The 13,752-nt window shown below is 32.0% G+C and overlaps 2 protein-coding genes and 2 non-coding genes across 5 annotated transcripts; all 4 read right to left on the minus strand.

Moving 5' to 3' along the window:
• Window positions 1-263: 263 nt before the first annotated feature.
• On the minus strand, window positions 264-348 carry LOC115711847 (small nucleolar RNA SNORD24). The gene has a single exon (XR_004010715.1). It is a non-coding gene; the product is annotated as a small nucleolar RNA SNORD24 (small nucleolar RNA).
• Window positions 349-443: 95 nt separating this feature from the next.
• LOC133036402 (small nucleolar RNA R12) lies at window positions 444-524 on the minus strand. The gene has a single exon (XR_009687060.1). It is a non-coding gene; the product is annotated as a small nucleolar RNA R12 (small nucleolar RNA).
• A 1,865-nt stretch (window positions 525-2,389) lies between these two features.
• LOC115709382 (synaptotagmin-5) lies at window positions 2,390-9,717 on the minus strand. Of its 2 annotated transcripts, none has more exons than XM_030637470.2 (14): window positions 9,070-9,717; window positions 8,456-8,530; window positions 8,258-8,365; window positions 7,835-7,867; window positions 7,628-7,717; window positions 7,329-7,454; window positions 6,582-6,725; window positions 5,776-6,192; window positions 5,305-5,439; window positions 4,556-4,774; window positions 4,165-4,437; window positions 3,793-3,930; window positions 3,135-3,437; window positions 2,390-2,855 (listed from the first exon to the last, which is right to left on the minus strand). In XM_030637470.2, the coding sequence occupies exons 1-14, from the start codon at window positions 9,256-9,258 to the stop codon at window positions 2,634-2,636; spliced, it is 2,472 nt and encodes an 823-aa protein (XP_030493330.2). In that variant the 5' UTR covers window positions 9,259-9,717; the 3' UTR covers window positions 2,390-2,633. The 2 variants fall into 2 exon arrangements, with proteins under 2 accessions (XP_030493330.2, XP_060967804.1); XM_061111821.1 differs by having other exon boundaries at window positions 9,364-9,577.
• A 1,150-nt stretch (window positions 9,718-10,867) lies between these two features.
• On the minus strand, window positions 10,868-13,399 carry LOC115717821 (uncharacterized). Its single transcript, XM_061111822.1, has 3 exons — window positions 11,563-13,399; window positions 11,454-11,476; window positions 10,868-11,175 (listed from the first exon to the last, which is right to left on the minus strand). The coding sequence occupies exons 1-3, from the start codon at window positions 13,236-13,238 to the stop codon at window positions 11,069-11,071; spliced, it is 1,806 nt and encodes a 601-aa protein (XP_060967805.1). The 5' UTR covers window positions 13,239-13,399; the 3' UTR covers window positions 10,868-11,068.
• Window positions 13,400-13,752: the final 353 nt, after the last annotated feature.

Genomic DNA, 13,752 nt, shown 5'->3' on the forward strand with positions numbered 1-13,752 from the left:
TAATATTCAACTAAACATTTCAATTCAATTCAATCAACGAGCACCCCACTAACCCCCAAATTAATATCCACAGCTTTGGCACACTGTGTAGGAAGGTGTCTTAAGATTATTCTAAGTTTCAGCACATGATAATTTATTACAACATAATACAGAGATTAAAAATTAAATCAAAAGCAAATATCATCAAATATATGCAGAAGCAAATTAAGTTAATATTATACTCAATCTATCAATCAACAATATTTAAAAAGAAATGAAGAAAAGGCCTCAAAAATCTTGGTAGAAAACCATCATCAAATAGGTGAAAATCTATCAAGAGTAGCAAATATTTTGATACATCATTTGGTTTTTTTTTTTTCTTATATATGCATATATATACATACATAAATTAAATTAAAAAGTAAAGAAAAAATGTAAAGATGAGATTAAGAATAGTTATTATAAAAGGTGAGAAGTAACTGGTTGGAATATCATAATAGAAAATTAATCATTGGGAATCCGAATGATTTTTTTATTAATCCAACATTCATTCTTTGATCTGCTTGGACCCTGGCAAAATAGTGTGAATAAGTTGGGAGAGAAGCTCCAGGCATGGTAATCGCTGGCATTGCCGTTACCTCTTTTGGTATTGTCTGCACTTTTTGCACTTTTCTCTTGATGCATAATTATTGTTAGTGCAACCTATTGATCCATTTGCCATACAAATCCAACCCAGAAAATGAAGCCAGGAAGCCCAAGTACACGCATTACGCACACCAACCAGTCCATCCCAACCAAAACACAATATAAAAAATATAAACATAAACCACTCAAGCTAATTGATAGCAAGTTTCTAAACTCAACAACAAATATCATAGACGTACACTACACATTCAAACAACTCACAAAAGACAAATGTAAATAGAGTTGAATTGAATTGATTTTATCACCTTGTTACAACAACATATCATCTGCCTAAAACCAAGAAGAGCATGCTCACAAGTCTGTTTGTCCTTAGAGATACCAGTTTCAAAACTACCAATAGTGAAATCAATGATGATAACAACACAGCCAACCAAAAAGCACCAAAAATGTTTTTTTAGTTTTATTTGTAAACAAAAAAAAAATATTGTATCGCACCTTGGCTTTTGAAATCGACCGGCCAACACCTTCACTTGCTCCCGGACATTGACAGAACAAGTTTGGAGCAGCCCTTTTGAAGATCTCCCATGGTCATTGCAGTATGAAGAAGTCATTTTGATCTTGTGAATGAGAACCTCGGTCCGTCTTGTCTGTCAACGGTAAAAATAGTTTCGTCGGAACTAGTAGCGGTCGTACGAGGGACTAGATTGGTCACTGGAACTAGCAAAGATTAGTCACCGGAGAGAGAAGAAAATGAGAGAGGCAGCCGACTAAAGAGAAAGAAGTTAGAAAAAATTAGGGCTTAATACACAAACTTAGAATATGGAATTTGAAAATTAAATTTACAAAAAAGTGGCAAATAAAATACCATAAAAAAACATTAACTTTGAACAAATGCCATATAAGGGTGATAAAGTTTAAAATACCATATTTATGAAACTTTTTTATAAAATCCCATATTTGGTGTAATTTTCATTTTTATAAACACCCCTCGTTAAGACTAAGACAAAGAAAGGAAACTAGTGATCATGTGTTTATTGTGTTCGAAGAGCTTTATTGTACGTGTTAAAGAGTCGTTCTTTTTCTTGTATCTCAGTAGTGTACACAACTCAGTTGGAGCTTGTAATCTCATTGATCATAGTGGAGAAACTTCTTGTGGGAAAAGTTAGATTAGGCCTTGATTTCAAGGGTGAACCGAGATAAATTTTGTGTTCTCTTGCTTTTCTGTTATTATACTTGTTGGTTTGGTCCTTTAATCAGGTTGAATTTGTCTTGTTTAATCACAAGGACATGCCCATTTCAATATAATAATACTGCCTATAAAAGGAAATAGATTTCCAATAAAAAAAAATATATATACAGTAAAAAAAAAAAAATATACTCATGTAGTACCTTGTGTTTTTATGAAAAACATATTTAGTACCCTATATTTTCAATAATATTTAACTAGTACCTCATATTTTTAAATTATGCATATTTAGTACTCTAAAATAAAATTTAATCAATACAATTTATAAATTTAACCAAACAGTTCTCAGTTATACGTAAACAAATAATTAAATTTGGATTTAGAATGTATAAAATTTTAAACAATTTGATTGTCTTGATAAAATTTTATCAAAAAAATTTAAATTTAAAGTACCAAATATGTATGATTTTAAAATATAGGATACCAAATAAACATTATTGGAAACACAAAGTACCTAACTTGTATTTAGATAAAACACAAATACCAAATGTGTGAACAACCTAAAAAAAAATATATAGATAGTAAAAAAAAAGAGCCTTATCTTTTATTCAACCAAAGTTTCGTACACTTTTACCATAGCTAATTACAATTAAAGTTTACAGAACACCGTGTGATAGAAAAGATCTCAGGGCATTCATATAAAGGGAGATATGCAGCAAAAGGTTGACATGAACTTGAGGACTTTGTAGCAGGTTACTATGTATATGATCTATACTGGTTAATTTTATGGTGTAAAATTTACCAATGTACTAAGAAGATTAGCTCAATTTGGAGATGTTCTTTTGCTAAAGGAAGGTGATGAGTTGAAAATTTCCTGACCAAGCTCCTTTATCTTGTTCAGCAGAAGCATTTGCTCGGTCTCGAGTTGAACCATGTAATCATCTTGCATGTCCTCAAGGCTTTCCAACTCGCTCAAGGCTGTTGACAATTCTTCAAGATTGCCATTGTTGGATAAAGACCGACACTTGATCATCATTTGTTTCATCTGACCAGAGAGCATCATTCGACAAAACATATGTTAACCGGATTGAAGAATAATGAAGTTATTTTAGTAAAGTTGTAATGCTAGAATCATATCTGGGAACAGGCATATAAATTTAGGTGCATGGGGAGAGGAATCCTTAAGCTTACATATGGTTTGGGATTGCTTAGATTATTGATTGGAATCAATAAGAAAGGCTGTATGACTCAAATGCTAGCATTACTAAGATCCTACATACACTTCAAGAAAAAAAAAGTTACCGAAAGCAAATCCGCATCTTACCTGACTAGAAATGTCATGTGCTTTAGCTAACGAAGGTTCGGAATCTAAACTGCTTGTCTTCAGTAAGTCTGGAACTTTTCTTGTGACCTGAATATGAATCTCTCCCCTTGTCACCCCTTGGAGGGGTATCCACTTGTCACACATCTCATTCGGAGGCAATCTATCATATTCGACAACACAGTCACCTATACTTGATGTAGGCAGCACAGCGTTGTGGTCTTTAACATACAAAATTAGGCGGCTGCCATTATCTGGAAACTCCAAAGTCTGATTCCACTTTGGGTTCAAAGTTTTATACATAACCTGTAATGTATATTCAAGTATAGCATGAAAAGAATGCAAAATACTACTTGGTTAGTTTTCAAAATCATCAATAAAAGAGAGCATGGTTATTTCTTAGCCACTTCAATAATATGATAATTGCTATCAAAACAACGAAGAACAACAATAATTTGACGGTTAAGAGTAAAGACTTGTGCTCAGATGCCTAGATATAAGCTCTTGAGTTACCAATTGTAGCTGATAAAACTTTGTTCCACAATCATAATACTTAATGTTGATTGAAAAGTACAGTCATGGCTTTACTGCTAAAGATAAATTCAAATATTAATAAAAAGGCAGAAGGGGGTCATCATTGTATTATGCAACATGTTCAAACCTTGGTTCTTTTCTTTAAGTTCCCATATTGAACTCTTACGTATGGGTCACTTGTTCCTCTAAGATCAGCTGCAATAAGGTCTTTTGCTTCAATGAGAGAAAGTTCAATCCATCCATTTCCTGATCCCATTGATGAACCCTGACATACAGAAACAAAAAAAAAAGTACAAATAAAAATTGGAGATAGCCGCATCCAAATAATTGTTTACCAGCATAGAATATCAGAAATAACAAAGTTAAAAGATTAACCAGGCTCACTAGAATTTGTTAGACATTTGAATCAGCATGACTTATAAGGTTTCCCGTATCTTTTTGGTATTATTCCAATTAAATAAATGCAAACCTTATTCATATATATTTAATACTTCCATACCCTTGACCCTTCAGGGTCTTCAACTTTGACTGCTTCTATTTGAAGCCTTAGTTCTCCAGAACTGACTTTTTCAAGAGGGATCCAAATGTCCCTGAGTGACCCTTCAACAAGTCCTTCCAAGTTCACACGTGCGGTACCAATGCTTTCATCCCCAAAGATTTCCTCATTACAACATTTTATTTTTAGGTAGTCACCATCTCCTATCTCATCAAAGTCAAACTTCTGATTCCAAACAGGATTGAAAGAATGAGCTGTTTTTGTTTTCTGAATAGCCTGAACATAAGTGTTAAGAGCATACATGGTGTTATGCAATTCAGATGTTTTTTTTAAAAAAAAAAATTGAAATCATTCTGATACATAAGGAATTGTTACATAGGAAAAAGATATGTACCTTTCCATATTGCAATTTAACATATGGATCACACTTTCCAGATCTGTCTTTCATACTAAGATGCTTCCCTTCCATCACCGTTATGTAGATTTTCCTTCCAGTTCTTGGCAGAAAATTTGAGGAGCCATTTAGTGATTGTCGGGAGTTAACACGAAAATTGTTCAAGCTGTGTGAACCGTCAGAGAATTGCCATTCTTTTAAAACAAGCTTTACTGTCAACTGCAAGATCCATGAAATAAGTGGTTAAAATGTATAAAGCTGGGAAAGAAATTACAATATACAAACATTAAATTTTTAAATTAAGTTTATACTTGACGGCAGACATGAACACGTTTCTGTAGTAATTGACATTGACACCGTATTGTAGAGAAAATCTATCCTTTTAGTTTTTCCTTTTCTGTTTTATGTGTCATTTTTGTCAAATAAAGAACCAAGCAGAAATTTCAATCTGAAGACATGCATGCTGAAAACTGGTGTTCTAACTTAGATAACAAAAGCAAGAAGTAACAGTAAATATTAAGAGTTAGTCCCACATTGCTAAAGTGTAGAAATAAATTGTGATATATAAGATGAAAGGGCTACTCCTCCCATTGCCAATTGGTTTTGGGATGGAACCTCATTCATCTTATCCCCAAATTCTAACAGTAAAAGCTTTCAATTTCCTACTCTAAAATGGTGCACATAGAATTTCACAAGATGCACATCTATTTTAATAAGCATAACTTCCATGAAGATTTTAAATAAGTTACCTCCCCCGAACTGACTCCCTCAAATGGAACAATCATTTCAACTTCTTTTCCACAAACTTCAGCCTGCTTGGCTATCACGCTGGAGTCTGTTCCTGTAGCCCAAAATATTGTGGAGTCGTCTTTCACATACATTACCTTCTCAAAGTGGAAAAATTGCCAATTTAGTTGGAAGTAATATAATGACAAAGGAAAATAAATAATACATGTATCAATAGTTAATAGATCATTTGTGGAAGTACTAAAATAAAGGTTTAGTCCAGAGAAAGCTTATGAAAATGAAAAGCATTGATCCAACTTTTCAACTTCCTCTAGTGCTGTGCTAGAAAATTGAATATCACATGCATAACATGGAGTGCAGGCATATGCCTTTTTTGAAACTAGTGCACCAAATATGTAAAAATTTAAACCCACTTTTTTTTAAATATTTACACATATATATAATAAATCTTGTGAAAAGTCTTAACAGAATACCTTAATTTCACAACTACCCAAATAGTCATACTTCACATTTTCTGGTGTACACTCGTAAAGATGGAACCGTAAAGTTCCATATTCTTCATGTAAAACCATATTAAACGTCGAATCCCATCTAGGAGATGACCCAGATCTTGCACTGGTTCTCCTTGTCAAATCTTCAAGCTCTACCTCAACAAATGTCTGCAAATCTCGATTAACTAATTGCTCTTCTGAACTTTTATCATGACAATTATCTTGCTTTTTTGAGGGGCTTCCTCTCAAGCTACTTCTTAAAAGTCTATTTCCTGAAATAACTGTTACATAAATAATTCCACCAACAGCCTTCTTCTGTAAGTCCACTGCTGGCAATGAGAAACAACGACGGCGAGGTTCAACCATTGTTTTCACTAAGGTTTCAGTAAAAATCTTAACCTAAAAGAGAAAGAAAGAAAGTGTTTAAATGTTTAGTGAGATATGCTATATGAGAAGCTAGATTTGCAAGTTGATAATCAAAATATGGAAACACTGGAGAAAAATATGAAAGCACGATCATTTTTGAAGGCAGGTGCACCACCATGGTGATGCATAGCAAAAACTAGTAAGAATAAGTGGTAAGTTACAAACATGAATAATACATCGGGCTGAGATTATTTGAATTTTTGTTGACAAATTTTTCTTAAAGGTATTTTAAAAAATTATAACCTAAATTTAAAAATAATTAGCTGCTTTATCATCATTTCTAATAAAGTATTTCTGAACTAGCAGCTAATCATATAGCCTTTATAGCATGTTCTTAATTTCTATATGCTTAAGAATCATACCAGCCAAGAATTGACACCAGGGAGCTCAGTTGCAGGTAATGATTGGCTTCCACCACTCCCAAAGGCAACTCCAATTCTCACTTCAGGAGCTGCTATAAATGAGTACAAAACTGCTTTCCCATCAAGAATTGGGATCAGGAGAAGCTGTAAGATCAATTTTGAAATAAGTAACAAATTGGAAATAATATTAACAGCTTCAAGTAATACACAGCTACTAATGCCATTGAAACACCAAACCATCTTTACAATTAAAGATGCTAAGGTGCATGTGAGAAACTACAAAAGTAAAGGTAAATTGCTATTGATGTTTTTCAAAGAAAGCAGAATTAATTGAATTAAACTAAACACAAAGATCATCCGTATATAAATTGCATCAATGCTTTAACTAATACAAGAAACAAACATCTGACGGAAAGGAAAAATTCTATACTTATTTATGATATAAAATGCAGTCCTAAATGTGGCATTATAGGAAAAGAAAATTTATTTGTTTGCCTTTGATGGTGAGAAAGTATCCCCACTACAATTAATATACCAAATGAAATGATCACATCCAAAAACAAAGAAGCTTATGGCTGAATATCTGCATGTAATTTCCATCATAAGAAAGAAAAGTGAATCGCCAACTAATATGCAACAAGCAGCAAATACAGCAGTCAGTACCCAATTAGCAAGTTCAAGAACAGTGAATGAATGTCTTGTATCTATGAAGATAATCAATACTTGTAAGGAAACAACTTTACATACATCACCCTTAATATGTAGACTATTTATAACAATCCGAGCAGTCCCCATGAATGGCTTGGCCAGCTTAGCAAGCAACAAAATACTCATGTCATTTGTGTCCCAGTCAAATCCTAAACGCATGAATCTCTGTCAATAGGCACACACAAAACTATATGAAGATCGAAGAAAACAAGAACAAATCATTACATTTAAGACAGCATAAATATAACTGAGAAAATAATAGCAAGATACACGTACATAATAAGTATACAAAGACTTAAATGTTTAAAATAAAGCAAGAGAGGAAAACAAAAGCAAACCTGATCATTTGAAGTCAGCCAACGAGTCCCTTGAAGACCTAAGCTAGGTGGACATGAACCCAATGAAAATTCCTGCAGCTCTATTCTTTCCTACATAAATTAAGTAAAATGCATCACTTAGTTAAAAAGAAGAAGAGCTCAAATCATTCAAATAAGATTTTCTTTAAACATATCAGTTTAAAGATCAAGTACATATGCATTACTTACAATAAGCATTGATTTCCTGTGCTTAAGACGTTTCTGCAGGAAGAAACAAAATGTTATTCTAACAAATCAAGTGCAGCATAAGCAGAGTGCAACTCTTTGACATATGAATTGACAGTACAGTTAGCAAAACTTTGCTAAAGTACCTTTAAGTAAGTTCCAGATGAGATACAAAAAAGAAAATAGATATACGAAGAAATATTTCCGGAGTTAAATGATATTTACTCGAAGACCAATGATCAAAACTCGGAAGAAATGGAAGCAGCATGTAATGCAACAGAAATTCGTTTTGTTATAAACATGTTTTCTGCTAAACTACTACATAGAAGAGGAGATCTTCACATGAACATGCTCCTAGTCTCCTATACTATAACTAAGCAATATTGTTATGATTTTATAAATCCAGTGCAGGGGAACACACGTTACCTCAATAATAGTATGGAACCTTGTTGAAAGTTTTGGACTAATGAAGTTGGGCCATACTTCAGTTACCATTCTATTCAGCCACTCACAATGCTCTAATGGGGTTACAGGCTATATACAGAAATAGAAAAATTAGCTCATTAAATTACAAATTTGATTAAGAAAAATAAAAAAGTAAAAAGACTAGATTAAGTTAGGTACCGAGGTATTTAGTACGATTCGTTTCCATTTCTTGGTCAAGTCTTCAACAAGGATTCGACGTTGATAACTTCCATACTGAAGAAAGAACAAATGGTAACTCACATTAATACATTGTATAGTCTCAAATCTGTCACAGATTTATCCTTTAGAGATAGAAAAAAAACACAAATTAAAATTGTAGTGAAATGTACAAATACTAAGCCCTCATCAGGAAAATACTTTATGTAACAGTTATCTTCCTCAGGACTTGCTAAGGGAAGAGAAAAAAAAATCCAAATTAATGTAATCGAAGGAAAAACTAAATCACAGTGAGGTGAAGAAAGAAATCAAAGTTTTCATCCAAATCAGTAGAAACAAAGAAAGCAGGCATTAGTTTAAGACTTGACAATTAAGATTTAGAGTGATGATAAAACAAAAGCAAAAACGTTCAGTATGGAACTGATGAGATGCCTAAAACTCAAAAATCCATCAGACCAGGACAGAGAGAGAGAGAGAGAGAGAGAGAGAGAGAGAGAGAGAGAGAGAAGTATTCAGGGAAAAAGTGATGGGGAAGCAAAATCTATTCAACATAAAGAAGAAAATAACAAACAGATCACATTCACAGAGAGCTCAACCTGAATAGTTGCCCAAACGGCAATAACAATAGGAACCCAATTAGAGAAAGAGAATATCCATCTTTCAATACACCAAGCAAAAAAAATCAAAGCAACCAGAAATGGAAGATAAGGCTTTTCCTCCATTAAATGGTTAAAAAACTCCAGAGCCTCTTCAACATTCGAGCCTCTCCTCTTTCTCCTACTCATTTTATCAAAAACCCAAAAGCAAAAACTATCTCTAAATTCACTTTCCTGTCTCAAACTCTTAATTTCTCATCCATATTTAACTCAGAATCCAAAAAGAATCAGTACCCGGAAAAGTAAAAAAGGATAAAATTCGGGAGAATTGTAATAGAAGGAAACCCAGAATTTAAATCCCAACAAAGTGGGCAATCTTGGAGACCAAAATCAGAATAATTTTTTTTTACTTGATCGTCTTAAATAACTAAAAATAAAAATGGAGGAAGGAGTCGAAAGGAAAGAGTAATAGGGGAAGAACATAAGTCGAGAAAAGTCAATGCAAAAGTACGACAAAATTTAGTTAAGTACAATGACTAATGAGGGAGACGAACCGGTTTGTGAAACGGTTGGTTTTACTTGTCCTATGACTAGAAGTCTTTTTTTCACAAAAAATAACTAGAAGCTTTTAAAGAAAAAAATAAAAATTGAGAACAAAAAACATTAGGTGTTTCAAGGGGTGTTTATAAAATAGTCCATTCAATCAAATTTGTACATCTAATCTAATCTGCAAAGTGCATATATTCGCGTCTTTTCTCAAAAAAAAAAAAAAAAAAAAAAAAAAAAAGTGCATATATTCGCATTTGTGCCAAAAGTAATCGATCTAATCTAATCTACGGATATTATAAAAAAAATTAAAGAATTATATATACAAATAACATTTTAATATAAAGAAAATAGTAATTTAAAACTCTAATACATATAATAGAATTATATTTCAAAACTTAATAGATTAAGTGTATATTCTATTCTTATATACATATTTCTACATGTAATTTAAAATAAAATTAAATATTTCTTTATACATACAATTTTTTTTTCTTTCTTTAAATTTGTTATTTTATTTATTTTAATTTGTTGTTGGAGACATAAAATAACTATAATTTATTTTATTTTATTACTAGTTATGTGAAAAAAAAAATCATAAATATTAAATAATTTAATATTAAAAAGTAATCGATCTAAAATAACCGATCCAATCCGCACTTTTACGGATTGGATTGGATTTGAGCTATTGTGTGGATGGGCTTGGATCCAAAAAATAAAATTTGCACTTAGTGCGGATATGATGCACTGTGAGTAAAATAATACAGATTAAATTGGATGAACACCCCTAGCTATTTGGCAAATTCACATTTATTGCAAACGTTTTAGTTTTGAGAAATGCTAAAAGACTTAGTACATTTTATGTGTCAATATTGCTATTAGTCCAACTAAGTATCGTTATTGGTCCAACTAAGTATCGGGTCTCATATACTTTAATGTAATAACTTTTAAAGAGCATTTCTAGCTAATTACAAGATAACACATCTAGAATAGCAATACACTTTAATCTTACACCTTGCAGTGCCTAATTCGTTAAAATTTTTGTCTATTAATACAAAAGTCTTTCATTATTGTGGTCTTTTTTCTTTTTATTATTAAAAGAAAACATTTACCTATTCATGATACTTCTTAAATTTGATTTATTTAGGAATTAAACCAGATTTTATAAATTAAAAACTTATTTATACTGTAGGCAGGGCCGGCCCTGAAAAAAAATGGGCCCAAGACGGTTTTAGCAAATTAAAAAAAATGGGCCCTTTTGTATATGTATTTTTTTCTATGTATGTAATTTTAAATAAAATTAAACTAATATTTAGTAATATAAATACATTCCAAACCAATAAATCATCACATAAACTTTTCAATGTATTACTTAAATATTATGCGTCTTGCATTTTTAGATGCAAAAGTATTAATTAAATTTGCATAATCAAGTTTTGCAACTAAATCATTTTCAATGGATAACATAGCTAAACCGCTTAATCTTTCTTGAGACATGGTTGAACGAAGATAAGATTTGATCAAGGTCAATTTGGAAAAACTCCGTTCTGCATGGGCAACGGTGACCGGAATAGTTAGAAAAATCCTATAAGTAATCCAAGCATTTGGATAACTACCATCCACTTCTTTTATATAGCTCAACACATCGATAGCTCTTTTGGTTTCTTTTGGTAGACTTTGACGCAACATATATAACTCTTGGTATAGGTCATCATTGTCAAGGTCTGAAATCTCACCATGCTTCATTAAGTTTGTAAGATTGATACAAAAATTCCTCAAAGTGTCATCATCTGCAGACTTTAATTTCTCAAAATCAAACAATAGTCCAAAATTCTCCTCAAAATTCTGAAATTGTTCGAACCTAGTTGAACAATAATTATTTTTATTAGCTATTATGGTAGGAAGTGAAATATAATTTTAAATAAAACACTATAATAGTATGCATACCTGGTTTTAAATGATGAAATAGCTTGATCGATTATGCAAAGAAAATAGTCAATTTTAAATGACTCTGCTGCTGATTGTGTCACCCCCTCATTGACACTTTCATCAAATTGCTTTTTCCTGTAAACTTTTCGTTTTTCAATAAACACAGGTTCAACTTCCATCATACTTGCAATCTCAGTAGCTTTAGTCAAAGCATTCTCAAAACCAGTTTCTCTATACTTTTGAAGAAATGAAAGTAGAATCTTTAACTCTTTGATAGCAACATCAATTTGCATATCTTCATTTTGTAGGATCTTGCTAGCAATATTAACAGCAAACAACAAATCATACCAAATAACCATGCTCACCAAGAACTCAAAATTATGAATATTATATGTTGCTAAAGTCTCAGCATCACTTCTTGTTTTGGCATCTTCATTACTCTCTGCCAAGTAATCTAAAGCTTCTTTTATTTGTGGAGCTTGGAATCTTATTGCTTTAACACTGTCAACACGACTTTCCCAACGCGTTTCTGATAATGGCTTAACAGTGAGACCAGGTACATGATCTGTAAATACTTTCCATCTTTTTGTAGAAGCTGAAAATAATGAGTATATTCGTTGTACCACACCAAAAAAAGATACAGCCTTGGGACAACAATGAGCCATATCAGAAAGTAAAAGATTTAGAGAATGACAGGCACAAGGAGTGTAAAATGCTCTAGGATTCATTTCAAGTAGCCTAGTTTGTACACCTTTATTCTTTCCTCTCATATTAGATCCATTGTCATATCCTTGTCCTCTTATATTATCAACATCAAGTCCAAGAATATTCAACGCATCTAAAAGTTCATTAAGCAAACCAAGCCCTGATGTGTCATGAACTTTTATGAATCCTAGAAAATACTCATCAACAAATATTGGACTTTCTGAAACATTCACACATCTTAAAACAAGAGACATCTGTTCATCATTACTTGCATCTGGAGTACAATCTAGTATGACTGAAAAATATTTTGCTTCTTTAATTCTACTAATTATCGAGCTTTTCACCTCAGTTGCCAGAAGTTGTATCATTTCATTTTGAATCTTGTGACTCAAATAATGATAATGAGTCTCACCTCTTAAAATACGACGAACATGTTCTTGCATAGTTGAATCAAATTCAGCAAGTAATTCTATAATTTGTAAGAAATTCCCATTGTTTTTCTCATATAGTTTTTCACGATCTCCTCGAAATGCCAAATTATTTTGCCCAAATCTTTTTACAATAGCCAGAATTCTCTCTAACACTTGTTTCCAATGTTTTTTCTCTTGATTAATTTGTTCTTCTAAACTTGCATCAATTGTTAACTTCATTTTCAGTCGTTTTTCTAATTCCACCCAACTAGCAATTGACTCAATATGTTGTGTACTTCGTTCATGACTTTTTAATCGATCAGAAATATTATGCCAGTCATTAAAACCTCCCTCAGCTAAAAAACCCACAAGATGCTTCTTTGTTGCAAACAATTTACAACAAAAACAAAATACTTTATCTAAAGAAACTGAATAAATCAACCACTTCCTATCTTGTTTCTCTCCATTTGGTAATTCTCTAATATAATGCCACGAAGAAAAATTCCTACCGAAAGCATCCCTAGTAAACTCATCCTTAATGACTCTTTTTGGACCTCTTTCAACTATAAAATTTGTCATATTAATATGACCAATCCTATCCCAATTTCCTGGATCATCAATATCAAAAGGAAAGTTGAATACACCACTTGAAGTTTTCTCATTCTCATTCACTGTTTGATTCAGTTCTTCATTTTCATTCACATCACTTGAACTTTTCTCATTCTCATTAACAGTTTGATTCAATTCTTCATTTTCATTCACAGTACTTGAAGTTTTCTCATTCTCATTACTTTCAATATCAAATTGATTCTCAATGTCATTCACGACAAAATTGTCTACATTATTTGTATTAAAATACTTATTAAGAGAACCAACCTGACTTTTTTGCAAGACTTCTGTAATGACCGCTCTAGTTTATGGATTAGTAAAGGCAATTAGCACTAATTTTTATTATTTTATTATTATTTGTGAATTAAATTTAAATGTGGACCCCAATATTTAGAAATAAATATTAGAGTTATAATTTCTCAATTTCGGAGATTTTATTAAACTCTAGGGGTATTATCTAGTTTATATGTGCAATATGTTATTT

The sequence above is a fragment of the Cannabis sativa genome, chromosome 3, assembly GCF_029168945.1.
Source record: "Cannabis sativa cultivar Pink pepper isolate KNU-18-1 chromosome 3, ASM2916894v1, whole genome shotgun sequence".
In the NCBI taxonomy this organism is placed as follows: domain Eukaryota; kingdom Viridiplantae; phylum Streptophyta; class Magnoliopsida; order Rosales; family Cannabaceae; genus Cannabis; species Cannabis sativa.

Bases quoted from the DNA above. Each gene is read 5' to 3' on its own strand.
- LOC115709382 (XM_030637470.2), bottom strand. From the start codon at position 9,258: ATGAGTAGGAGAAAGAGGAGAGGCTCGAATGTTGAAGAGGCTCTGGAG. The intron at 7,868-8,257 runs GTAACGTGTGTT...TTCTTCCTGCAG, and splicing joins GGTTCCATACTATTATTGAG to AAACGTCTTAAGCACAGGAA. The intron at 6,193-6,581 runs GTATGATTCTTA...TTTCTCTTTTAG, and splicing joins CTGGTGTCAATTCTTGGCTG to GTTAAGATTTTTACTGAAAC.
- LOC115717821 (XM_061111822.1), bottom strand. From the start codon at position 13,238: ATGACAAATTTTATAGTTGAAAGAGGTCCAAAAAGAGTCATTAAGGAT. The intron at 11,477-11,562 runs GTATGCATACTA...TTGTTCAACTAG, and splicing joins ATTTCATCATTTAAAACCAG to GTTCGAACAATTTCAGAATT. The intron at 11,176-11,453 runs AGGAGAATTTTG...ATTCCGGTCACC, and splicing joins CGAACAATTTCAGAATTTTG to GTTGCCCATGCAGAACGGAG.